A 26,578-nucleotide genomic window follows, 5' to 3' on the forward strand; every position below is an offset into this window, starting at 1 on the left:
AGGGGGAGGGTTTACAGCATGCATCTTTGATATCGGGTATCCATGTTATGTTCAATTGACACTTGTCAAAACAAGGTATCAGCTGACCAGTATCACGTGACAATATCCCGGACTCATGTTTATCTAGGTCGTGTGTACAGGTTTTCGATTGGATCGCAGGCTCAAGCCAGGTTAACTCATTATAATCAGGAGCTCTGCTTTTAGGCTTGGCTAAATCTATATATTATTCATTTTCTTTCCAGATGATATAAATGATCATTTACCGCGGTGCTCATATTCATTACACGTCTGTGATTCTTTAGCTGGTCCCAGTCTGTTACACACTCGTCCTCCGTATGCTGGCCGAGGATTTGTACAGGAACGATAACGATATTGCTTTCCTGAACCACAAGTCTTACTGCACTGAGACCAAACAGACCACTGCGAGTATCCACCATGAACTGAAAAGATACGTTTAAAAAGGCTTATAGCTCAGTGTGCACAGAAACAAGGATAACAACACAGAAGTTAATGCAAGTTAGTACTTTCATTACTTTTTGCATAAGCATAAACGTCTACCTGCTGGGCACCGCTGAATGTAGATGTTCAAAAGTAAATTAGTGACTTAAGCGTTAAATCGAATCACTAAGACAAGTTAGAGAGACATAAATTTGTAGATTTTGGATTATTGCTACTCTTTGAGTGTTTCTTAAAGTGGTTACATTACTCCGCTAAAACAACACAATATCCTCTGCCCGCGTTTCGACCTTGACAGTTCAATTCGGAGTATCGTGCACTGACAAGATTTAGTTTCCAACTTTCAACGTATCCGATTGGACATGGCAATGATAAAGTTTTATCAATTAAAGTAGGACAAGTTGTGTTATTGAGAAAAGCTGGAGCAAGTGACCAAACTTTACGTGGGCACTTATGACTGTTGCATGTTTGCCTTTGGTTTGCTGGTCCGAGTCTCCAGCAATATTGTCTTCCAATTGTTGGTGGGGGATTGGTGCATGAACGAAAACGACTACGCATTCCCCCATCACAGGACTTGCTGCACTTAGTCCAGGCTCCCCATTTTGAGTACCCACCGTGAACTAAGAAGGAACGTCATTTTTATGGTAAGCGCAAGCATCTAGCTCACTACGAAAACAAATGTCTGCACAAATTTGTCTTTTCATCCTTTTTCTGTTGTTTATATTTCATTTCCACATTGTTTCATGAAAACTATGCCTCGGCATTCATGTGTATTCCTTATTTGACCAGGATAAAGGAACCGACAGCATGCATGAAAACTTGTATTGGGCTGATGTGGCTTCCTTTCTATATATTGTCCCTTATTTTGGGGGATTCAAGTATCGTGTGAACATTTCCCACCGATTGGACATATAATTGCATTGAAAAGTCTCTTAAAAACGAGTAGCAGAGCTCTCACCCGGGCAGTTGTGTGTGTTACATCTTTGCAATTCCGTGGCTTGTCCCAGTCCGCTGCAATTCCGTCCACTGTTTGCTGGTAAGGGATTGGTGCATGAACGAGAGCGACGCTGAGTTCCCGATCCACATGACTTGGTACACTGAGACCAGTAGGACCACAGCGAGTCACCAACTAAATCTGAGGAGAACCAAAATAAAAATAGGTCCGCAATGCGTACTTGTGGGCTTATGTCTAGTTTTATTCCACTCGGTTGGAGTGCTGTTTTCAAATGTCAGTTTCTGGGAGTTGAATTGCTACAAAGGTGTAGAAATAAGAAAATTAGAAAAGTCGTTACAAATTTTAAATCAGGAAATTTATTGCAGAACCATGTTTACTTAGTTACTTTATCCGAAAAATACCAAAGTTGCAGCCAGAATTCATGGTAATCAGTGCAAAAATGGCTTGACACTGGCTTAAAAAACGTTCAAACAAACGTTTTGCTGAAACACTAAAAAGACGTTTCGACCGCAGAACTTTGGTCTTCATCGGTTGTGAATGGAAATTGTAAAAATGGATTATATAAAAAGGTCCAAAATTATGCAAATATGCCAAGTGTATTAATTGTAAACGGATTACAAATTAATGGAGCGAAGCGTAAATGTCAGGAATGTCTACATGGTCATTCCCTGCGTTCTTGTCTCTTTTGGGAATACCATGCTTCCAGAAAAAAGTATTTTGTGGTTATTGTTCGCTCTGTCTATGATTTCCACGTTATCGCAATCCATGGCGTAATTATGTTGATAAACAAGTTGGGCAGTCTTTGAATTGGCGTCAAAAAAAACAAACAAACAAAAAAAAGAACTGATCTTTTGTGTCCCGAAATTCTAGTTTCAACAGCTCTTCTGGTTTGGCCATAATACACGAAGTAGTTTGAGCAGTTTATTTTATAAACAACGTACTTGGTTTCTTATTTTGTAATATGCCAAGTGCATATGATTATGAATGGATTGCAAATTACTGAAGCCATAATACACGAAGTGTACTGATGTAGTGTTTTAATACGTTTATAGGCCAATTAAACGCCTTCCTTTCGTAGCACTCTGGGGATCTTTTTAGAAGCGCCTTTGACGTACGGTAAAACAACGAAACTCGATTGGGACATTTGACTAGTGTCAGACGTGTCAGCGGTACCAGAAGTCGGAGGCGATGATTTCGTTTGGAATCACAATAGTTGTTGTCTGCCAAGACTTTGAGAACTTGCTTGCGTTCCCTGCGTTTACCCACGTTGGGCGAAGAGATTTTGTCCGCTTTGTCTAAAAGAGTGTAAACTACAGATTGTTTGCGTTTTACACCACCCCGTACATCACAAACAATCTGTAGTTAACACTCTTGGCTTGCTGTCGGTAATGACTAAGCCCGTTACATAACAACAACACCTAAGTCTCACATACACCTTGTTTATGATGTTGAAGTGTACTGAAGTTCTAATAATTAGCTCTTACCGTGCCTGCAAAAACATATTACATGCTGAATACCCATAATCAATTTGCATACATAATGTGTTTCTTTCCCTGATTGCCTAGCATTAAGATGGTATCAGATGAGGTAAAATGTTACTGTAAGTGAAGTAAAAGAAACAAACAAAAAAAAAACAATATGGTTGATACATGTTGTACGCTTCTTGTTATAGACTGTTGTACATGTAGTTACTGTGCAATGTAGTTTGCATAACATTTCTATAGCAGACTGGTAGTGATCGGTGTTTGGAAAATGCGCTTGAGCGAAATGTGAAATGAGTTATTGCCGAAATCTGAAATTATCAATTTCAGAGTTACAGTAAAATCCCGCATAAAAGAACAAATTAAAATGTCGTGCTTGCACATTGATTTTATCCGTTGGTAGTCTATGCAGTATTTAATTTTTTAGAAACAATTTTAAGAACACCTTAACAACATTTTCAGGCCGATTTTGCAGAAAACACCCGATATATAAGAACAAAATCAGCCTGAACCCCCCAAACACGTGTTCTTTTATGCGGGTTTTTACTGTATCTCAATAACTTTCAATGAGAAGGTAGTATTGTTAAGTTGGTACGTCTGTCCTCTTGGTGTTAAAATGAATTCGAGCCAGGCCGGCGAAGGGAGGTTAATATTAGCTTCCGGAACCTTTTAGGGATTTCCTTCAAATTTTCCATGATGACCGCCGTCAATTTAATATTTGAGTCCTTCCTTTCGGGGGCTGGGCAAAAATATGCCTGTTGAAAATCTTTGTGAAATAGGCTAAGGTAGGCAAAACAGTGCACACAATTCTTTGTTTTCTTTCCATGCCTTTTTTTTTTAGTTTTCAGCAACATTGCTAGTCACTTCATAGTTTTTGTCTGATGCCAAATGAAATAAAACGGAAATTGGTAAAATCTCATTGCTAACAAGTCTTCAAATGACAAATTAATATTCCTTAATTATTTTCAAATAACATTACCAATCAGTTGGCATAGTCTGTATAATGTAATATACAATTTATATGGAATCAAAAGGGCATCGAAAAGTCTTATTTTTAACAAGTCTTCAAACTGCAACTAAATAATTTGAATGTGTCGAAAAGACATATCATGATGGAATGGCATAATAACTGCAGAGCTATAAAACAACTCGGTAAAGTTATAGCGTGACACAGTGGCCGCTGAGCTAAATAACATGGTAAGTTCTTTTTCAGACACAATATGGCCTCCGAGCTTGGCTACACAGCTCGGTACATTTATTTTGCAGCACAATGGCCGCCAAGGTTGATTTCCGTTTCGCAATCGGTCGATGCCATTTTAACGGTCGATGCCATCATTGGTAACCAAGCCTTTCAGAATGGACGATGCCATAATTATCTCCTTAAGTTTAGGCGTGGATAAGGTAGAAACTGTTATAATTTGTTGATGAAGTAAAACGCACTCACCAAATGCTTAATTGTTCATATTCACACTGGTTTACCTTTTATTTGCATGGTTCAGGCAACTCTATCGTTGATATTCAAGAAAGTCACGTTTTGTAATTAAATTTTGCGGGCTAAACAACTCGGTCAATTAATTTTATTTTGCGACAACAGCACTGGTCACCATCTTAAACGTTCCCCAATTTATACCATATAAGCCCTAACAATTTCTCCCAGAAGACCTCGCGACTCGTACATCTGTAGACAAATAAGTTCCACCTGCATACGAGCCAAGTGGCCTATCATTCCCGAGCTTATCCCAGTTTCTGTACCATGAAGCGACTAGGAGTATTTCTACTTCCCCCTGGATTGGATGTTAGTTCATCGCAGGGTTACGCCCAGCATTAAATTCGTCGGTACCCATTTATACACCTGGGTGGAGAGAGGCACTGTGAGAGTGAAGTGTCTTGCCCAAGAACACAACACAATGTCCACGGCCAGGGCTCGAACCCGGACCGCTCGATCCGGAGTCTAGCGCACTAACAATGAGGCCACCGCGCCTCCACAAAAGCCGCACAAAACCACTGTGAGTGTCAAATCCAAAATGCCGTTCACTTTAAAAGTATTTTATTCTCAACAAAAGGTGGCCAAATGAAAGAAGTGTTAAAGTAACTTTGTTCTAATTACTGTATCATTCAAGACAAAGCCAAGAAATGGATTTAAAAGCGATAAAAAAAAAAGTGTCCAAAATTTCAGGCATGCTGTTTTGCATCCAGCGTGTTCAAATTAATTCGTAGGCTAAAGCATATGTTGATATGATTTTTGCCAACGGCCCTGGAGTCATTTTATCGGCCATGGTTTTACCAAAATTGAATCCAACTTCGAAGAAATACGGTAAAATGCCACTATATACTAAATTATTATTCTGTAATCTGCATCCAAAAAAAACAGTTGAAAGTGCACGAAACGTCATATCTTTGCACCCATCAGAAGAAAGGAAAAATTCCCCAGGTATTCTTCACCAGCAAGTTTAAATGACTCCTTTACCCCATGATGCTCCTCTTTGATACCAATTAATTATTATTTAGTGTTTCTTCTTTTTATTTTAAGGCCAGCAATCGGTAATTTTAGTCTGGTTCTCATATGCCGCCGACATACCTGGGACACTGTTACGTGGGGGCCTGGGACACTGTTACGGCGTATGTGAACATTTATCGCCGAATCATAATCTATCCCAGGCATTGACCGCCGGCTTGCCTGCGAAGTTGAGCTGTGTTCAACTTCGCAGGCAAGCCGGCGGTTGTCGGTGGTTGTCGGCGATGAAAATATTTTATGTGAACATCATCTGCGGACGCAACGTACTCCAGTAAGACGTTTTGATCCATATTTACGGGTAAAATGGTTCAAACTTGCACAATTCGATTTGCATTTCGCGCAAATTTGAGTACGTCAGCGATCCATCGCAGATGCGCCTGGGACCCACAGGGACGGATCGCCGAACGTTGTCAGTTGCAACCGGCGACTACGTCGCAGATAGATCGATGATGTGTTCATGCACGCACCTCTAACCAAGTAAATGTAAGGTCAAACAAGAACTAGTCATCAAATTACATACTAACCTGTTATAACTCCAAGGAAGGATCTAGCGTTTGCAGGTTTCATTCTGTTAGAAGTGGCCCGACACTCGTAGTAACCATGATCAGCATAGGTAACTTTTTTTATGGTCAGCTGTGATGAATTAGCAGTGACTGAGATGATTTCATAACCACTAACTTGTTTGCCACTTCTATACCACGTGATGTTTGGAGTTGGAATACCAGTAGCAGTGCAGGTAAAGGTGGCAGAATCACCCACATTCCCATATATTACCCCAGGGGTTACAGATGCTGTTGGAGACACTGGATAAAAAAGAAAACAAATTGCTAGAGCTTCATGAAACTAACTCATCTAATAGATATTTGCTACTGATGAATTACCCTGCTATGGTTTGGGTTTCCTAATTTAGGAATGATTGTGTCGTTGTTTTGCAGCATATCGTAATGCGCAAAAGTAGTGGAAATTTATGAAGTTCGTCAAGTTAATTGCGTTCGACAATGAAAGAGCTTTTTAAGCCAACTTGTGATATTTAGAGCAGACATATTTTATGTAAAACATATGACAAGGATATTCAAAAAGATTTTGGGGAGTTTGTATGCTGCATGACACAGCTTAAATTTTTCAACAATCATTAATTTTCAAAATATTTACCTTATCTAGGTGGAACACAGCTAGTGATTAAAAGTTATGAGTTCTAACAAAAAAATTGAATGTGCTATGTACACAGTACTTTATAGGTAAATAATTATAATCAACTTAATTTCAGTCAAACAAGACAGAGCCCAATTTTAATTTAAGTCTCCTCTCCATTTATTCAAGGGCTATTCTCCATTAGATAACTTGGAAAAGAGGATTAGGGCTGTCCCAAATTAAATTATCTAGGAAAGATCGAGAAAACTCTGCTGGCAACTGGAAATCATCCAGGATTCGAGTTATTAGGTTACAAACATTTTCATTCATTCATTACACTAAAATCCTTAAATCAGAGAATAGAAATTTCTCGCACAGGAGCAGGCCCAAAACTGACTAAAAGGTCGAATTGTTAATTGTTTTAGAATTGCAGACTAGCGCTTTGTCAGTTGACCTTCACAAGTACATGTACCCGATCATGATAAGATAATTTTGTCTCAAAACAAACAATGCTAGTCCATGTGCTCGACGATCTCCTGACCTTAGTGGAGAGTGGAAAGAAAAATCCGTCAAATATCCATCGCATGATAGATAATAACATATTAGCCAATAAAACAAGTCAATTTGGCAAGCAAACTAAGTGATTTCCAGCAGAATTGGAAAAAAAAAATGGCAATTGAATCCGTAGTAGCCAGCCATAATCGTGTTGTGCGAATCATTTTAGTGTGCGGTGGCCGTTGAGACACAATATGGCCGCCGGCTAATTCGCTACACAACTACGTACATTTATTTTGCGGCACAATGGCCGCCGAGCTAAACAACTTGATACATTTATTTATGACATCAAGCCATTGTCATGTTGCTCAATGTCTGCTGAGAATACTGACTGCTCAGTTCGTGTCTTCGTTTGATTCACCAAAACAGCATCGAAGGCGAGAAGACTTTTGACTACAAAGCGCCGATTAAATTTGCCGTTTGATATTATCAAATATAGAATTACATCAGAAGAAGCACCCTCTCTGAGACTTTAAAAGCATCGCGACTTCCTTGAAAGGACAATACACAGAAATGCACAGCTCGATTTCTCGATGGCGCAATCATTTACCTGGGCACCGATATGTGTTACATGTCCGTGACTCGTTAGCTCGTCCCATTCTGCTGCAGTCTTTTCCTCCGTTAGTAGGCGGGGGGTTGGTGCATGAACGGTCATGATTTTGAGTTCCTCCATCACATGACCTGCTACACTGAGACCAATGAGACCATTGCGAATATCCACCATGAACTGAGAAAAGGCGTTAAAAAAGGCTAGAAGCTCATTGCACAGAAAAACAAAAGATAATAACTGTAGTTATAGCAAATTAATGCTTTCATTACTTTTTTTAGCATGAACTTGTACCTGGGCACCGCTGAATGTTACAAGTCTGTGTTTCTGTAGGCAGGCCAAGGCTGCTACACCCTCGTCCTCCGTATGCTGGCCAAGGATTTGTGCAGAAACGATAATGGTATTTTCTTCCCAGACCACAAGACTTACTACAATGAGACCAACTGGACCATTGCGAGTAGCCTCCGTGAACTGGAAAGAGACGTTAAAAAAGGTTAGTACTTCATTGCAACACAAAATTAAAAAAACATTGTACACAGCAAACTACTACCAGCAATCACTATTTTTGTACCTAGACACTGCCGAATGTTACAAGTCCGTAACTCAGTAGGTGATCCAAGGCTGCTGCACTCGCGTCCTCCGTGCGCTGGCGAAGGATTTGTGCAGAAACGAATACGGTATTCCTTTCCTCGCCCACAAGACTGGCTACAACGAGACCAATCAGACCACTGCGAGTAGCCACCGTGAACTGAGAAGATATGTTAGAAAAGGGGGCAGTAATTACAAGCCGGTAAGTGACGGCACCATAATTGAATACTATATAACTATGCATACAGGGATGTTAAATAAGAAAGCTTTCACCTGGGCAGCTGTGTGTGTTACATCTTTGTAATTCTTTAGCTAGTCCCAGTCCACTACAATTTCGTCCACAGTTAGCTGGTGGGGGATTAGTACATGAACGAGAGCGACGCTGAGTTCCCGATCCACATGACTTGGTACACTGAGACCAGTAGGACCACTGCGAGTAACCACCATGAACTGAGAAGAACCAAAATTAATTAAGTTACAATACAGAAGGTAACTTTGTTAACTTCTCAATTCACCAAATTTACGATTCCTGTATAACTCAATCCAGTAACGACAAAATGAAATCTCTAAACGAGACCAATATCTTGACGGTATAGCCGTGTAAAATAATTAACAATTTTAATATTGGACGAGGATGCGCAAAGTATCGCGATTTGTCAGTGGCGAGCAGATCAATAGGGGGATTCACGCTGACGTCATTGTTTACATTTTTGCTTATTTGGATACGGCTTTGCGTACGGAAGGAAACATGTTAAATTAGTCGGGCAGCCAAAGAGCTGATGAAACTTGATACATAGTAAAATTTTTAGCTCTTTGGGTGTAATATTCAAGGAGACATTGTTTTTCAAAACCTTCAAAATTTCTGGGTGGCAAAAGCGTTAATAAGCTCATCCATTCTTTGTAAAAGTTTTAGTTTTCAAACCCGTGTTGCACGAAAAGTATTCAATACATCAGGCTCATATTCATTGGCAGAGTTAATCGTACTATGACCTTTCAATAGTCAGAACTGATTTATTTGTAACTTTCTTGATTATTGACACGTTATGCTCGCGACACTTAAATATTATTCGCGTCACATTAGTTTCGCATTTGTTTTAAATCGCGAAAATCGCGAAATTAACATGTCTCGACAATTTCATGTAATAAGGCATTTGCAGCAAACACATTTAGAAGGTATTACGCATGAGCAGATCATTATTTGCAGGGAGTTATTTGCAGGTCACGGGGTGGTCTCTCGGCCAATGAAAAGGAAGGAATAAATGACTCGAACGATAGCAACTTTTACTTAGCCCTCATACTTAATATGAATGTTTAGATTTCAGTTATTTTTGTAACTACAGTTTTTTTTTTATAAGATATCTACCTGGGCAGTCTTGTTTGTTACATTTTCTTAAGTCTGTAGCTCGTCCCAGTTCGCTACAATCTCTTCCTCCGTTTTCGGGCGGGGGATTGGTGCATGTGCGAAAGCGACGCTGAGCTCCTCCTGCACAGGACCGGCTACAGCCAGACCAGTTGGACCATTGAGAAAAGCCACCATGAACTGCGAGAGCACATGGAAAATATTATCATAAAAAATAAAAACTGGAGGGTCATGGATTCGAATCCTAACAGGGGACCAAGAGTGTTTCTTTGTTCCACGCATACTGTGAATGAATATCTTGTCTTTACAAATTAAAACTATATATCATAAAAAAAAAGGAAATAGATAACCCTGGACTTATGGTTAACTTCAACCACTTAATCCTAATTCTAAATTCTATAATGATCTGAGTAAAATGAGGAAACCATGACGAAGTCAGCTGTAAAGATATTGGTGGCCATATTCTAGAGGCACATATACGTGTTTGATGAGCAGGTCCCCTGCAGGGTGCTCCATTGTTCGTAGGAGGTGGATTGGTGCATAATCGGTTACGCTGTTGAGTTCCATTTCCACAAGTGACACTACATAGAGACCATGAGGACCAGTCTGAATACCCACCGTCAACTGACAATAAGATAATAATGCAAATCATTAAATCCTTCTTCAGTTCCAAATAGGAGACTAAAACAACAACCGGTGACGTGGTGAATCATTGCACGCATGTCGCATTTCATAAGAAACTCGTTCAGTAGTCAGTTATCGTAAGAGACAATCAAGAGTACGCTTCAAAACCGTAAACAGACAAAAAAATAATTACTACTGTAGTGTACATTCATGATTCGGATAGGAACATATGTTTGTTCAACTCTAAATCGCTGAAGTGTTAGTAATGTTGATAGAAGTAAATTGCTTATGATTAACAAATAAAAATGAGGAAACAAACTACATCCCAAATCAGTTCGGTTAGCTTGTAGTGTCGTTTTATCATACGGTCAGTCCTAATATGAGTCTATGAGTGGAAGGAATTATACGCAAGCCCATCTCGGAGGATGCGCAAAGGTGGGGTACCAATTACGGCTCACGCTGAATTTTTCTATTAAATCACGCATCATGGAGGATTGTTTTCACCAATCATGCGTCACGTAGAAAGAAGTAAGTACATCACCAATTTTACTTTCTCGACCCTAAAAGCGTCGTTAAAAGATGAACTTTGCCGATTCAACCAGAAAAATGCATTGGCAAATATGTGACCTCTCACGCGAAAACGTTCGTTACGGTATCCGTTCGTACGGCTGAATGAACGGCAAGTGAACTAGCCTGCGAACAGGCTCCCAGCGAGGGCGGAAAAAAAAAAAAAAAAAAATCCTGCGAGTGAAGCGAGCCGTTAAGCACACACACACACACACACACACACACACAAATTAGTGAATTGCGCTCCCCCTCGTCACCATTCCACTCTCGGCTCTCTCCGCACGCCCTAGACCACACTTGGCTGGTTCCCATTAACCCAACCGGGAGCCTGTTCCCAGGCTACATGTGAAGGGATAATTTGAATAGCGATAGTCGATTCCACATGAGTTGATAACCACTGGATGTAATCAGTAATGACCCTAGGCACGACCGTAATGAAATGCAAACTGTAAAGGTAAATGTTAGAGTTATCATGAGATGTAGGCTGTGTAGGTCTATGTGGGGGATTTAATGAGATGTAGGCCGTGTAGGTATATCTAGGGGAATTAAAGAGATGTAGGCTGTGTAGGTATATGTGGGGAATTAATAAGATATAAGCTGTGTAGGTATATGTAGGGGACTAATGAGATGTAGGATGTGTAGGTATATGTAGGGGATTAATGAAATGTAGGCTGTGTAGGTATATGTGTGGGATTAATGAGAAGTGGGCTGTGTAGGTATATGTTGGGGATTAATGAAATGCAGGCTGTGAGGGGATATTGGGGGGATATTAGGGGAATGGTTGAGAAAGAATATTTGATTATATATCCAGGAGGTATTGTTTTAAGAGAGATTAAGAGAGATGTGTGTATTGCGGTGGAGTTAACTAGCCGCCCAACCGTCCACGTGGTGTCGCACTTATAAAGCGAAAGAACAAAAGGCTTGGCTGTGAGCCAATGAAAAAGCACTGACGTTATAGCCAAACTGGAAAAACGAGATTCTGACTCCAGCCGGATTTGATTATTCAAAATGGCGGACATACCTTAATTCAAGGTTACAATATGCTAATTTGCCAAACATTCTTTATATGCACGCTTATGTTCTGCAACGGCTTTGTAATTTAGGCTACACATACAGTTATATATTAAAATACGCGTCCACCTTGTGTATCTTGGGTTAAAGTAACCAGATTAAGCCTTGATTGATGAGGTTCATTTATGGTTCTCTCTGCCATCTAATATTACATGTTGCAGCGAAAGGGTAGTTCAAATTCGTGGACAACGTCTACCGTCTACGAATGCCTACGAGGGAAAACAAGTTCCGTTGCTCGCCGCCTTGAGCATCACAATTTTCCATGTTATTCAACCGGATATCATTGTCGCCGCAACATTTAGATCATTTAAGTAGCGAGATCTCCGAGAACTGGAAGTTATGGAATATAAATACTGTAATAATTACTTGGTTTGGAGCGACAAAGCCCCGAGTATCAACTCGGCATGTTCAAGGATGTTATTGATGACGATGGCCTTTAAGTGTTCAAAGCCTTAGGCTACACTGCAGAAGAAGATGCAAACGATTGCCATGTAGTATTGGTGAAATGAAAAGGCATTGCATTGATCGGCGAAGTAACGTAAACGAGATTGTTTCAGAAGGAGAGAAAAACTTCCTACCGAAACGCTCCACAACTTAATCGCTGAGTTAAAAAAATAACCTTGGCAAAGAACTGCAATCTATGTGATTTTTACGGTTTTTACACGATACTCTCATCTGCGTTCGACTGGCCTTGGGATAAAACATAAACAAAGCACAAAGCAGCCACTTAGGATGACAGATTCCAGTCGTTAAACAAGTGTATCGACCTTCCAGCATCCGAGATACAAATATAGGGCTCTTAACAATGACGTCGGCGACAGCGAGGACAACGCCTTGTAAAATTGAATTTGTCCAGGATGCCTATGGCTCTAAAACCTCGTTCAGGATAAATATGTAATGACAGCGTTCAATTCTAAATGGAAATACGAAAAATTAGCAGTTCGACTCATCGTTCGCGGTCGCGGTCATATTGAGTTGTTGTTTTGCAGCGGACGGCTATAAATTGCACGAAGGTTTACTGAACACACTTGTACAATCTTTGTTTTGCTCATTAAACCTTTTGTTTGGTGGTGCTCATTGACGTCGTGGTTTGCTCCAGACTCCGCCCACACTACGCCGGAGGAATTTAAAAACGTATACAGCTTTATTTCTACGGTTAGGCCCACGGTCCAGAGCAATCCGTCACGAAAACAGAGTTTCTCGAAAACGCTCTTTAAACCGGAGAAATTTGAAAACGCCGGCTTTGAGTTTTCGTGTGGACGGAAAACATTTTACAACGCACCTTTTCGAACACGATAGGATTAAGAGAACTACGTGATTTCCCTGGCCGAAATTTCCTCAAACAAAAATATAAAACGACCGGTAATTGTTGCGTTTTTTAAATTCTTCTGGTGTAGTGTTGACGACTGGGCCTAAGCTTCTTAGGCTCCTATTGAAGTCAATAATCAGACGGCGTTCTTCAATGAGTCTAAAGAGAAAATAATCGGGGGAGGTTCCGCGCAAAGGAAAAATGCACCTTAAATAAACACCGTAAACAAAACAACAACAACAACAACAACAACAACAGCAACGAAAAAAATATTTAGGAGTGGAACTCTTTAACGACATCGACTAAGTTTAATATTCGTTATATGTTACTAGTATTATCACGAAGGTTGACCCGGCGGCGAAATAAAGTTTTACTTTATTTACTTTTACTGTCGGATTTATCAGAAGGAACATGGAACACATTTAATACAAACTCTTGTTATTCATTAGTACGAGACCATCTGTGCGGGATTTACCTGCCCAAAAGCAAATTCATGCCATCCAGATCTTGGGCATACAATTTATTATCGAATACCAGGGTATGTGAATCGCATACCTAAAAGGAAATTCGTTTAGACCTTTTATACGGTAGCCTGATTCGGATATGATGTGTCATATTCTCTTGGTCTGATGCACTGCCAAAAATGATCGGTCGACAAAATGGACGAAAATAACACTGAAGCTCATAGCCCTTGTGCAGAGTTTAACTTTTTTCAATTGACTTATTCCTATCGCAATTGTTTGGACCTATAGTACCATGAAAATCCACGAAGATCAAAGCCATCAGAGGTCAAGAAAAGGACGAAAAAGACCAGAAAATGGTGTCACGTCTGCCACGATTTGATGATCTTTTTCAAGACTCTATTTACTATTTACTTTGAATGAATGCTATCCTTCTAGTTCAAAGAACGTTCACTTGTTCCGGAAATCTAATTGGTAAATCACGTATCACGTACTTGTAACATAGCAAATCACGCATCACGTTATGTACTGTCCGTCGTCACGCGGCTAATTTGGTCTCAATCACGCATCACGCTGCTAATTTTGGGCGATCACGCGTCACGCAAAAACCCTTTGCCACCCTCCTCTCGGGCTACGACTAAATTACTATTCAACTAAACTGAATGAAATGAATCAGACAAAAGGACATTCCGAGTAGTTTATCTCTAGCTATACTGTTTCTTGTGGTTAAAATTCGAAGACATTCTCTAATGATGGATGTGTTGTAATTTTGCGGATAAAACCTTTGTGTGACACTATTTTACTGAAAGTAGTTGACTGATTTAGCGATACTTTCATGCACAAGGTGGTGAAACGTTTAAGAAAACAAGGCCATTTGTAAATTTCAAATATGAATAAAGCCCTAGGCCTAGAGAGGGTGCGTGGACTCGAAATATTAAGAAACTCAGAAGGGTTATTTTTACTAGTCTGCAAATGAAGCCCTTTCGAGTAATGCTTTTTGCTGTTCATTTCTTTGCACCTGAGTGACACTGTAGTGGCTCTAGCAAGCCTTTTCTTACCGTTTTGTGCAGACCATGTGTGATGACAGGCTACGAGAATCCAGAGTACTAAATGATAAATAGTTTCCATTTTGACTCGCTTCTTCAATGCAAAAACAATAAAGAAAACCGACGACCCAGCGGTTGCCTAACCTGAAATGAGCTCTTTCGACACCAAACAAGGTGAGATAAATCTTTCTCAGGCTCTCGATGTTTCAGCTGCTGAAAATGCTGAAGGTGTCATCTTGCCAATTAAAAATTTCGTTTCACTGAGTTATCACATTTTCAGGCTCTTTCAATATTATAAATGATTTGCAAAACAAATCTGTATAGCCTCTCAACTCAACAGCGATTTTTTTTTTCTTGAACCTGACTCTTGGTTTTCAGTTTCGGTCTCGTTTTAACCGGTGTCTCAATTGCGAATTTTTCTTTGCTTTGTAACCTACACAAATTCACTCTCAAATATCCTATAAATCTACTGTTATGATCACAACAAAGAATATTTTTCCTTAAACATGCGCTTGAATGGCAGGAGCTAATCAAAACTTCAAGTCTTCCGTTTCAGTGTTTCAGTCGGTAATTAATTTTAATTAGGGATCGTTCATTTTTTATAAGGTAGGGGGGGGGGGGGGGCTGGGGCTGGTGGGATTTGTGGTAATTCCTAACAAGTCGAATCAGATGTCGTCACAGTTTGGCACTAGTGTTAGATATGGGCAGTCCGTGATCTTGAACTCCTCTAATTGAGCTAAGGGACCGTTCATTTTTTATGAGGGAGGTGGTGCTGGTGGGATTTGGGAAGCACCATTTAAAAATCGCATGACCCCCCCTCAGCTTACCAATTTTTTCACATGGCCCCCCTTATAGCGGTCATTTTTTGGGATGACCTCCCCCACCAAAAAAAATTGAACAAACAATATTTAGATTTCAACTTTTTTAATATTTCTCTATTATCCCCCTACTTCACGTTATTGTGCTCACTATGAAGACAATATTTACAATCCCTATACTACAGAGAGCTGTTGTTTAAAAAACAAATCAAAAGAAAGAGAAGTCAATTTCGGATCTCCTAGTTATGGCTCGCCCTGAGCGTGTGGCATTTGGCCTCTCATTGGTATCTTCCTCACCTGAATTGATGAATGCAAGAATGACATCACTTGAGTCATCTTCTCCCCCAGAGTCAATGGCATCACTGTCATACTCATCATTGTCACTTTCATCCGTTTCACTGCTGTCAGCACTTGCCCTGTTGTCATTTTGTGTCAATGTCCTGGCATTTCTCAGTGTTGGTTGGCCAGCTCTGAGAGGACTCTTCTGCCGCAAGCATGAATGTCTTACAATTGCCTTTACTTTCTCACTCTTGCTGCTTTTCAAATGCTGCTTCAGCCCGTGGTGGTTCAAGTACTTGTTTTGTTCTGGAACACGTTGCTTTTTTAAGCTTGGTTAGATCTTCGCACAACTCAGTCCAAGGATAATCCTCGTATGATTTATCTTTTGCGTCCCTACTTAACTTTGCCTTTTCTTCTGCTCTCCTTTTCCTTTTAAATTCCAGCACTTCAAGATGCTGAAGATAATCCACCACAAACTTTGATTTGACAATAAACTTATCTGCAAATAGAGCAACGCTCTCTGGGTCAGATAAACCCAGCCTGCCACCTCCATGCTCTTTCTTCGCTTGGACCCTTGGCTGCCAGTCATCTGGATCACGCCCTTCTTTTGGGGTCTTCTGGTAGGAGAGGTAGTGGTATTCCGGTAGGCAGGAATGGTCGGGAACTGGTTTAGGATATCTTTCTATGGGTGGTCCAGTCCATTCACAACAAAAAGAACAAATTTCTCCTACCTTTTCTTGACAGGACAACTTTAGAAACTCCCTGTAGTTCTCCCCCTCCTCATAGTGCTCATTCATAAACTTCTCAATCTTACGGAAGTAACAGTGGCCTGGAACAGAGTCTTTCCTTGCTCCTGCATTGTGATACTGAACCAAGTACGAAGCGTTGTGAAAAAACTGGAAATCTGTTGATGTGTTGTGTGAAACACATTGTTACATTTAATTTACAGGTGTCTTTATTTGGAAGGTTTTTACCTCTACTCTAGTGATAGGCATGTATAAATGTTGCCCTGTGCAGGTAAAACAAAAAGCTATGAGTGTTCTCAAAGCTTGGAAATAGTGGATTACTTTTTATAAATTTTAGCATACTTGTTGTGGTTTAAATTTATCTATGGTTTAAAATTTCTTAATTTTCAAGGTAAAATGGGGTTGACCATCCTACACGACTTTTACGGTTCGTGACATTTGTACATTTACCGTTCTCTGTTCGGTCACTCGACCTTTCCTGTCGCTTCACTCGTGTTCATGAAGGGCACTTCATGTTGTGTAATAAGGAGGAATTTTAGTGGAGTTGAGCCGTTAGATCGTGCTATGGCAAATGTTTATAGGTCATAGGTCTGCATGGTTTCCGCTGTTACTTGCATGTCGACTCGTTGAGTTTGACACCTCTGTAATTTGCCATGTGTTTATGCATTGTTTAGGCTCATTGCTATTGCATATTATGCTTTTAAATCTCCATGAATTTGCTTTTGAGGGACAAAATATGAAATTTACCGTGAACATGTTGCTTACTTGCATTCTATATTGTGACGCCGGGCCCGGTTGTGATTAGAACTGTTTGTAAGCACAGTAGGTAGATCCTTATCACGGATATCATATTTGTTCTCCTACGATTTCCTTCGGAGACGCCGTAACTTTACTTTGAGAAAGCTATACGTTTGTCTAGAGACATTCCTATGTTTCTCGCAGCTATCTGATCGAGCCTGTGTTTCTCTTGCTCGATGTATAGGTTTATTCCTCCTTTTTATTTCCTCCTCTTTTGCAAACCCCGTCTTTAAAATGGGGTTGATGCTGTACGTTGAGTGCGTATTTTTGCTTTAAGCTCCTTGACGTTAGTTGAGTGTTGCTATGTCTTGCATGATGTAGAACGGGGCACGTCCATAATAATCATGAAAGAGGCTCATTCCAAAATGCGCAATAATGGCGAAAGCGACGAGTCGTTTAAGAAAAGGTTTACAGCTGAACGATCCAGGCAGTTTGACATCTTACAAGCAAAAGAAGCAATCTTTCTAAGTGCGGATGGCTGTTCAGAAAGGGCGAGTGAGTTTTCCATGCCAGGGTAGCAGTTGAAGCCCAGTGATGGAAGAAAACAACTTCTCCATCAAAGAACATAGAGCAATGGTGGAAAAGATGAATGCCACGATTCCACACTCTTTCAGTCCAATGGGCTTGCTTTAAAGCAGGGCGAAGAATTTGCCCACAGTTTTAATGTAAAACAGATCAAATTTATAGAAGCTAAGTTGACGAAGGTCACGCAGGACATGGAAGCACTAGAAAATAAGAAGAGCAATTATAACAGCATATTCAAGGGCATACTCAAACAGCACATCAACAAAAGGAGAAGGAAAAAAGAAAACCGCAGAAAGTCAAATGAAAGAAAGAGGAAGCGGACTGAAAACAACGTCCAACGAGTTTATGGAATCAAGTTGGAAACCCGCTAGGAAATGATCTTCCACAATGCCTTGTGTACCCTCCTAGAACGGCCGTCCCGGAAGAGTGTATTGAAGTTGAGGATGTTCCCACGTCGTTATTTAGAAGAGATGGGCCATACATCGCACAGCTCTTGGAAGGGAATTATTTCACCAGTGCTGCAAGAAGCAGAATCACCACCAACCTTGAGCAGGAAGTCAGAGATTATGTTTACACCTTCACGTACCCTGAAGAGTACACTCTGACGGAAAGCATTGCTGCTTCTTGCAGCATTGGTGAAAGAGACTCCCATAGCAGCACAAGCGGCGACGAAGAACTCGACGACAGCGAAGATGAAGATGAGTGCCAGTGAAAGTTGCATTCGAAAATAACAGTGTTAAATACTTCTTTTCAGTAGCTACAAATGCTTTTTGTCGCCAAACGTTTTTTTAAAGCAAATGGAAAGTTTGTAATAAATTTGTATCCTACCTTCTATGTTTATTCTATAGCAATTTTTTTATATTCAAACATTATGCCATTTTAAAGTTTTACTAAAATATTTCACGTGACCCCCCTTTGTCCCTTATTTTTTTGGGATGGCCCCCCCTCGAAAGCCATTTTTTTTGGCATGACTCCCCCCCCCCAATCCCACCAGCCCCCCCCTACCTTATAAAAAATGAACGGTCCCTAAGCTCTTTTAAAAGTCCTTACAGGATTAATATAAACAATTCCATGCTCTATTAAGGAAAAACCACAATTGCAACCTGAATTGTTTGGGAAACAGGAAAAAAACTCTTTTGGGAGACAAAGTAGTTTGTATGCATTCAACACCTCTCCCAGCCCTCCTTTTCCCCACTTAAGCCAAAAACAAAAACAAGTGGGAAGTGAGGGGAGGAGCTAAAGGTCAGAAGCTTAACAACCACAAGCTGATGAATAAAAGGAAAAGACAGGATTTGATTCAATGGAAATGAAAATAGTCAGCCTGCTTCCGTGCATACAGGTAGTTTAACTTCTGCGTCGCATAAAAAAAAAAAAAAAAAAAAAAAAAAAACTACTCACGTGGCGTGCAAGCTACAGGTAAATTTGAGAAACAAAAAAGCGCGAAATAAGAGACCTAACGATACGAAAATTTCAATCACTCCTTTATTTATGTTTCCTTTCCTTAATTACCAATACTTTAGCTCCATGTCCCAACTAATCATAAAAAAAACCCCATAAAAACAAACAAAAAAAACAAACAAACAAAAACAAAACAAAAAAACTATAGAGCGGACGAAATAAATTTCAGACTTTTTTTTTCTTAACATTTCAATATAGTTTAATGTAATCAGTATAAGTAAAGGAGTGGTCAATTAATTAGAAGTCATTTTAAAATCCGCAATAGTCAAAGATAATTTTAAAGTAATTAGTTACTTAGGTCCCGTTTACACGGATCCGGACAAGTTTTTGCCGGACAAAATCTTGCACGGTTCCACCTTGCGTTCACACGGGACCGGCGGAACTGAGCGAATTTTTGAGCGGATTTTTGAAGCGTGCGAGTTTTGGGACCTGCTTTTTTCAGGTCCCAAACTTGCACACTTAATCGTTCAAAAATTAGTCCAGTTCCGCCGGTCCCGTGTAAACAGGGCCTTAGAAGCCTAATGTGTATTTCAGCCAACACAAATTTTGAAGGACAATATTGCATTCAGTTTCTCGGTGACTGAATCGAACTGAGCGCAGATTTAACTGTGCAGACCTTGCATGTCAGCTTACAATATTGTCGAAACTTTGAATTGTTGAGACAGCTTTTCTTCTTCTTGATGCAGTAAGTGTCATCCACAGAATTTCTGCAAACTGAAGTAAATTGCAAGAAAATTTATGATCACAATATCGAGTAACACAAATTTTATACGGCAGGTCCACAATTCATGGAAATTCCACTTATAGGTAATCATGGTACCTGTTTGTTACGCTTCAGTAGCATATCAGCCGAGTTTGGTCAAGCCATGGTTCGTATTTTGACGAAACGTGGTCGGTTATGAATTTCTTTATTTTCCTTCTTGTTTCAGAACGCTTAGTTTGTATAGGTAGTCAAATGATTTCGAGTGCAACTTGGAATAAATAAGCACAAGTAAATTTTTCTAAGACTACAAAAAATTGCACGAACCCGTATGGCGAGTGCAATTCGTAGTCTTTGAAAAATTTAAGAGTGCTTATTTATTCCAAATTGCATGAGAAAAATCATTTGATTACTTGTTAATAATATACAAGTGACAATTTCTGTCACGCTTCAGTATTTTACGTGACAAATGAAGGGTCAAGCTACTTCAACTTTATTGGATGAAAATTTGACATGTGAATTCAAGCCTAAAAATTCATTCACTCTCTCCAAGTCACGTATGAAAACTGAGCAGTTTCTTTTAACTGTGAAAAGCAGTCTTTTTCACAGTTGAATTGTTGCTATTGTTGCTTCACATTCACAAGTTTAAAAGGCTGGGCCAGCAAATGGCAAACGCAAATCTGGAACAGCTTTGGTTCTGAACAAAACTGGTGAGGTGAGGAAGAGTGATTGAAAAGCGTCAGAAGAATGGTATTTTGTTGTTGGTGACTTTTTGCAATTCTCCGAATTGGCGCGGTCTAAACGATGTCCTTCCTGTGTCATTTCCTCCGCAAGAGTAAGCCTACTCTCGAATCTGTCGCGCCTGTCTTTCTATAAGGTGTAGACTTTGTGAACTTCTGGTTGAACGTCTTTTATTGCAGACTTACAAAAAAAGAAAATGGAACCTAAAATACCTGAGCAGCTGAATTTGTTACATCTTCGTGATTCTTTAGCTCGTCCCAGTCCGCTGCAGCCTTTGGCACCGTTTTTGGGAGGGGGTTTGGTGCACGAACGATTGCGAGATTGAGTTCCTCCACCGCATGGCTCGCTACACCAGCTCCACAGACTCCACTGCGTGTAACCACCATCAATAGAAATATCTGAAAACACTAAAGAGAAAGTGTAACCGAATGATGTTTCAATAGATCCCTTAACTGTTTAGATGCTTTCATTCGTTTGTTATTACGTGGAACAGCCCGTGTCTACGGTTAAATCTTAGAGCAGCAGGTTAAGATCTGAAGGACTCTGCATTCACAAAATGCCGCAATATTTTCTGATCAGTCCACAAACTGAACAAAAAAAGAAAAAGGGCATAACAAACCTTGTTCACATCTTCCACAAGTCCTCGCACAATACCTTTTAGTGTCGTTAACGCTTTTACAATAGCCTTTCAGTTTCCATTCGATACACATGTTGTTACTTGCATGATCTCGGCAGGGTTTATTTATCACTAAAAAAAAGGCAGCGAAACATAAATTTCAGCAGTTTATAATGAATCCCCCCAGCGAAAGCTGAATTATCAACTCGTGTATCATATTGATCCTGTCTATTTCTTGCCATAGCTGCTCCTCATTCTCGTTAAAAAAAGGTATTAGTTTAGCGTATAAATCACAAGGCAGCTGTAGCAATGCTCATGAGAAATTACGGCAGAGGCAATGATTATGGTTAAACTCCCTTCCCAGGTATTTAGGGTGTTCATGATGACTATAAATGGCAAAAAATGAACAAAATGATTCGAGGCAAGTGCCTCTGTTGCCTACTACTAGTAGGTAAGCCCCTGTATCAAATAGACAGTTGTTTACCAACTAAAGTGTTACAGGCTTTAAAGGCGCATGTTCGTGATTCTTTTGCAGGACCCCTGCAAGTTGTTCCATTGTTTGCAGGAGGTGGATTGGTGCATGATCGGTTACGCTGTTGAGTTCCATTACCACATGTGACACTACACTGAGACCAGGAAGACCAGTCTGAAAACCCTCCAGCAACTGTGAAGATATTAAATAATAGATTTGTTGATGTACAATGCTAATTTGTAAACAGTGACCAATTATCAAATGGCATCGGACAATGAGTAAGTGCTTTCTATGTGAATAACTGAGATAACGGGGCGACTCAAGGTCAAAGATCTGGTATATGTTTAAGTAGAAAACAAACCAGTTAAATAGTCAGCCCGAAGTTATAGCTTTAGTTTGAAGCAAGAGACCACGAAGTCCTTTTGAAACGCCACCAAAAAAGACACAAAAAAGCGACAGTTATTCATTTGTGAAAACCATCAAATGCTTACCTGGTGTTAGACATATTTCAAAGGGACATAAGCGGGTTTCCCAAACAGGTCCCATACATGTTGTTCCATTGTTTCTAGGTTGCGAGTTGTTGCAAGATCGGTTACGCTGCTGAGTTCCATTGCCACACGTGACACTGCACTGAGACCAGGAAGACCAGTCTGAATATCCTCCAGCACCTGCGAAGAGATTGAATAATGGGTTTGTTTATGAGCAGTGTTATATTTTCTGTCTTCAATTCTAAGGTGTAAACTAAGTTTCTGCAAAATTTGATGTTCCAGACTGGCAACAGTCATTCATAGGTGAAAAGCGTCAAATGTTTACCTGGTTTCGGGCACATTTCATACGAGCATAATTGTATTTCCTGAGTGGGTCCTTCACATTGTATTCCACCATTTGTAGGAGGTGGATTAGAGCACGATCGATTACGCTGTTGAGTTCCATTTCCACATGTGACACTACATTGGGACCAGGAAGACCAGTTTGAATGCCCTCCATCAACTGCCAAAAAAAAAAGAAAAAAATTAACGGATTAACTAATCGTTGCCACATAAATATTACAAACTTTCATACATGTAGAAGCCAAACGAGGAATTCAAATCTTGGAGATACTTTTTTCCCAACATAATTATAAAACGGACGATAACCGATAACGAAACCATAACAAGATGCAGGAAATTTGGTTTCACTAATGATTACCCTTATAAGTCCTTTGTTCTGAGTTTGTGAAAGTATAGCAAAAAATACATTTTTGCATGCATTCAATTTCTCTGTTTATTTTTACCTAGAGAAAATTTGGTTTTTGTTCCTATCAAAACTTGATACAATGTCGAGTAGCAAAAGTTCACTGTCATTTTAAACTGCCAGGGGCCTAGGGTGTATTAACATTTTCTACAGGAATAAAGAAGATTAGCCTGAACAGGCAGACTGTCTAAATTATTAGCATCCCCGATATATAAACATGGATACCATTCCACAAAAATTAAAACACAGCCAATCAAAATAGAGGAAAACGGTTTTATGTTCTATGGCATGGTATAAAAAGGCTTATTATCTAACTGACAAAATTAGTTTATCATGATTGGATGAGAGCAGGCCAATTTATCGTCAACTTTTAATTTAAACTGCAGTGCAACTTAACGCAGGGCTTTCGGGGTTTTCCTCCCAGTCATATAATAAATGAGTAATCGTGTGAAGGCTCTAGCAATTAAGGACTCACACTATTTGTAATGTTTGAAAATTCTTTCAAATTGCAAATATATCAAATGTCAAATATCACTCGTAGTTTAAATCCTAAATTGCACTCGCATTCATAGTATTACCTATACTTATGTAAATTGCGAAAAATACAAGTGAACCGTAGAATATCACTCGAATACGTTGCATAACCTATACATGTATAACATTAATTTTTTTCCAGACGATATAAGTCATCTACCTGGGCACCGCTGTTTTTTACATGTCTGTGACTCTTTATCTCGTCCCAGTCGACTGCAGTCTCTTCCTCCGTTTGCAGACGGGGGATTGGTGCATAAACGATTACGATGTTGCTTTCCTCCATCACATGACCTGCTACACTGAGACCAATGAGACCACTGCGAATATCCACCATGAACTGAGAAGAGACGTTTAAAAAGGCAAGTAGGTAATTAGACACAAAACAAAGATAGCAGTTAATGTAGACTACATGTGGCCCATCTTAGTCCGTGGTCCTCTCTTAGTCCGTCGTGCGAGACCGTAAATAAAAAGCAAGCTAGAAAAAAATGGCCACGTAAAATCCTGGGGCCGAGAAGCGTGCAATAGGAGAGACTACTGACAAAGGCAGAGAGTTTGAATTGTGCGTTGCTCTCACAAAGCAGAATATGATTGGCTTATGTTAGGAGCGCTGAAAAAGTGTTGCCAACATTCGAGATAATTGTGATGTCTTGCAGGATATTTATCTGACTTGCTTTGCAACCGGAGCAAATCGAAGCGCTTCGCTGGCCGTGCTGTTCTTGCGATTCTGGCAACAGCCATTGGAAAGAGTTTAAAAGCTTTCTTCCCCGAACCAGAATGCGGGTGTGTTAGGGATTTCGCCGCTCAACAAGTCCCTCCGTTCGCTCGCTTCTCGCTCCCAGGATTTCAAGCTGCCATTTTTTTCTCGCGGTTTATTTACGGTCTCGCTCAAAGGACTAAAGGAAAGAGGGACTAACTGCTGTCTACAGTTAATGCAAATTAGTAGCTATGATCGCTTTTCTTTGCATGAACTTGTACCTGGGCACAGCTGAATGTTACAAGTCCGTGATTCTGTCCGTGGTCCGAGACTGAAACAACCTCGTCCTCTGTATGCTGGCCAAGGATTTGTGCAGGAACGATCACGGTATTCCTTTCCTCGACCACATGATCGACTACAACGAGACCAACTAGACCACTGCGAGTAGCCACCGTGAACTGAAAAGGGACGTTTAAAAAGGCCAGGAATTAATTGAAGACAAAAACAAAGATAATAATGAGAGTATCTCCATGTGGCACGAAATTACTTTGCGGGAGTTTAATATTGTGAATGGGCGACTTTTTAGCTTGGCAATTTTCAAAAATATACCTATGCAGGGGCCAGTCACTAGTGAAGCACATTGATAATTTGGATAGTAGAATGTCGTGATCGACTAAGTCAGACTAATTGCTTAAATAAAGCAAAATGGCTCCAATAAGCTTTACACTGTCCATTTCCTTGAGCCAACGATCCGTTATGTTAATTAGTGCAGTTTCGCACGCATAATTAGGTCGATAACAAGACTGATTTTGGTATAGTAGATTATACTTTGACAAGTGTTTTTGATAAGTTACAGACACGTGTCGTTCTAGAGGTTTAGAAAGGATTAGCAGCACTGAGATGGGACGATAGTTTTTTCTGTCAGGAGTGGAAGTTTTTTTGTGAATTGAAGTGACTTAAGCTTTAATTTTCAAAGGCGCTTGGGAAGTTTGCTGTTTTGATACTGGTGTTGTACATGTCCAAAAAGCTTCTTTTAGTATACGTACGAACACAGACATCATCTAGCTAGGCCAGTGACTTTTTGAGACAGGATATTCTTTTAAGTCATTTTTAACTATCCTCTCTGTGTCATTGTTAAAATTTTGAAGACATCTGCAACGGTCTCAGTCGTGCTGTTGTTGATGGAACGGAGGAGCTGTTTATTCTCATCACGACGTGTAAAATTCGAGTTTATCATCTGTATTACTTATATGTGCATAATAACAATTTCTCTCCAGATAAAAAAATCCTTTACCTGGGCACCGATATGTGTTACACGACCTTGACTCTTTAGCTTGTCCCAGTCTGCTGCAGTCTTTTCCTCCGTTCGCAGGCACGGGGTTGGTGCACGAACGATAACGATCTTGCTTTCCTCCATCACATGACTTGCTACACTGAGACCAATGAGACCACTGCGAGTAGTCGCCATGAACTGAGAAGAGACGTTTGAAAAGTTTAGTAGCTCGTTGTACAAAAGACAAAGATAAAAACACGGTGCGTCATGCAAATTAGTACTTCCATCAATTTTTTACATGAAGCTTGTACCTGGGCATCGCTTAATGTAACAACTCCGCCATTCTCTACGTGGTCCAAGGCTGTTACATCCTCGTCCTCCGTGTGCTGGCCAAGGATTTGTGCAGGAACGGGAACGGTATTCCATTCCTGGACCACAAGACTGACTACAACGAGACCAACTAGACCACTGCGAGTAGCCACCGTGAACTGAAAAATAAGGTTAAAAAAATACATTGGCAGGGTAATCACAAGCAGTTAAGTGAGCCAGCGCAATCAAGTGGCACCAGAATGAAATACTACAAACGAAGAAGAAGAGGAACAAGAAGAAGAAGAAGAAAAATAAGTGGTAGAAACTCATTTTACACAAATTAAATTAAATCACATAACGCACAGAGTAGATGCTCACCCCAAATTAAATAAGTCGTTACATAGTTACGTTGTTATTTCTCTCATTTTCATAGTTCTTTCACAAAAATATTAATTACCTGGACATCTACGCTTGTTACATTTTCTAATTTCTTTGTCTGCTCCCAGGCAGCTTCTTCCTTTGTTTGCTGGCGGAGGATTGGTACATGTACGAGAGCGATGCTGAGTTCCCCACGGCCATCCACATGTTTTGCTACAACGAGACCAGTAACTCCACCGCGTGTAGCCTCCGTGAATAGGAATATCTGACAACAATAGCGAAGTCTTATTTCATTTCTGAGTGGAAAATGCATATCCGTGAATGTGCTGGGACGACAT

At 40.1% G+C, this 26,578-nt stretch overlaps 2 protein-coding genes and 1 long non-coding RNA gene across 3 annotated transcripts in view; all 3 read right to left on the reverse strand.

Moving 5' to 3' along the window:
* Positions 1 to 227: 227 nt before the first annotated feature.
* Positions 228 to 14,814, reverse strand: LOC110052696 (uncharacterized). The gene is made up of 10 exons (XM_089271231.1): positions 14,679 to 14,814; positions 9,592 to 9,768; positions 8,502 to 8,678; positions 8,201 to 8,388; positions 7,935 to 8,111; positions 7,601 to 7,820; positions 5,932 to 6,210; positions 2,896 to 2,900; positions 1,415 to 1,585; positions 228 to 440 (listed from the first exon to the last, which is right to left on the reverse strand). The coding sequence occupies exons 1-10, from the start codon at positions 14,746 to 14,748 to the stop codon at positions 228 to 230; spliced, it is 1,677 nt and encodes a 558-aa protein (XP_089127357.1). The 5' UTR covers positions 14,749 to 14,814.
* Positions 14,815 to 19,764: 4,950 nt separating this feature from the next.
* LOC149104388 (uncharacterized) lies at positions 19,765 to 21,132 on the reverse strand. The gene is made up of 2 exons (XR_016210120.1): positions 20,944 to 21,132; positions 19,765 to 20,004 (listed from the first exon to the last, which is right to left on the reverse strand). It is a non-coding gene; the product is annotated as an uncharacterized LOC149104388 (long non-coding RNA).
* Positions 21,133 to 21,811: 679 nt separating this feature from the next.
* Positions 21,812 to 26,578, reverse strand: part of LOC110055755 (uncharacterized) — a 21,211-nt gene continuing 16,444 nt past the window's right edge. The window contains exons 16-23 of the mRNA XM_089271232.1: positions 26,320 to 26,505; positions 25,865 to 26,041; positions 25,575 to 25,751; positions 24,562 to 24,738; positions 23,747 to 23,923; positions 22,633 to 22,827; positions 22,311 to 22,487; positions 21,812 to 22,011 (exon numbers count right to left, since the gene is read on the reverse strand). Coding sequence (XP_089127358.1) covers positions 21,812 to 22,011; positions 22,311 to 22,487; positions 22,633 to 22,827; positions 23,747 to 23,923; positions 24,562 to 24,738; positions 25,575 to 25,751; positions 25,865 to 26,041; positions 26,320 to 26,505 — 1,466 coding nt within the window. The remainder of the gene's footprint in view (positions 22,012 to 22,310; positions 22,488 to 22,632; positions 22,828 to 23,746; positions 23,924 to 24,561; positions 24,739 to 25,574; positions 25,752 to 25,864; positions 26,042 to 26,319; positions 26,506 to 26,578) is intronic.

This window comes from Orbicella faveolata, unplaced genomic scaffold (genome assembly GCF_042242905.1).
Source record: "Orbicella faveolata isolate gen_17 unplaced genomic scaffold, um_ofav_v1 contig_34, whole genome shotgun sequence".
Lineage (NCBI taxonomy): Eukaryota > Metazoa > Cnidaria > Anthozoa > Scleractinia > Merulinidae > Orbicella > Orbicella faveolata.

What these genes read in the sequence shown, in the direction of transcription:
- LOC110052696 (XM_089271231.1), bottom strand. Translation starts at nt 14,748, where the DNA reads ATGGAAACTATTTATCATTTAGTACTCTGGATTCTCGTAGCCTGTCAT. An exon ending in TAACAAACAAGACTGCCCAG is followed by an intron (nt 8,679 to 9,591) that starts GTAGATATCTTA and finishes GGTTCTTCTCAG; the next exon opens with TTCATGGTGGTTACTCGCAG. An exon ending in ATCGAGCTGTGCATTTCTGT is followed by an intron (nt 6,211 to 7,600) that starts GTATTGTCCTTT and finishes TTTTTTATCCAG; the next exon opens with TGTCTCCAACAGCATCTGTA.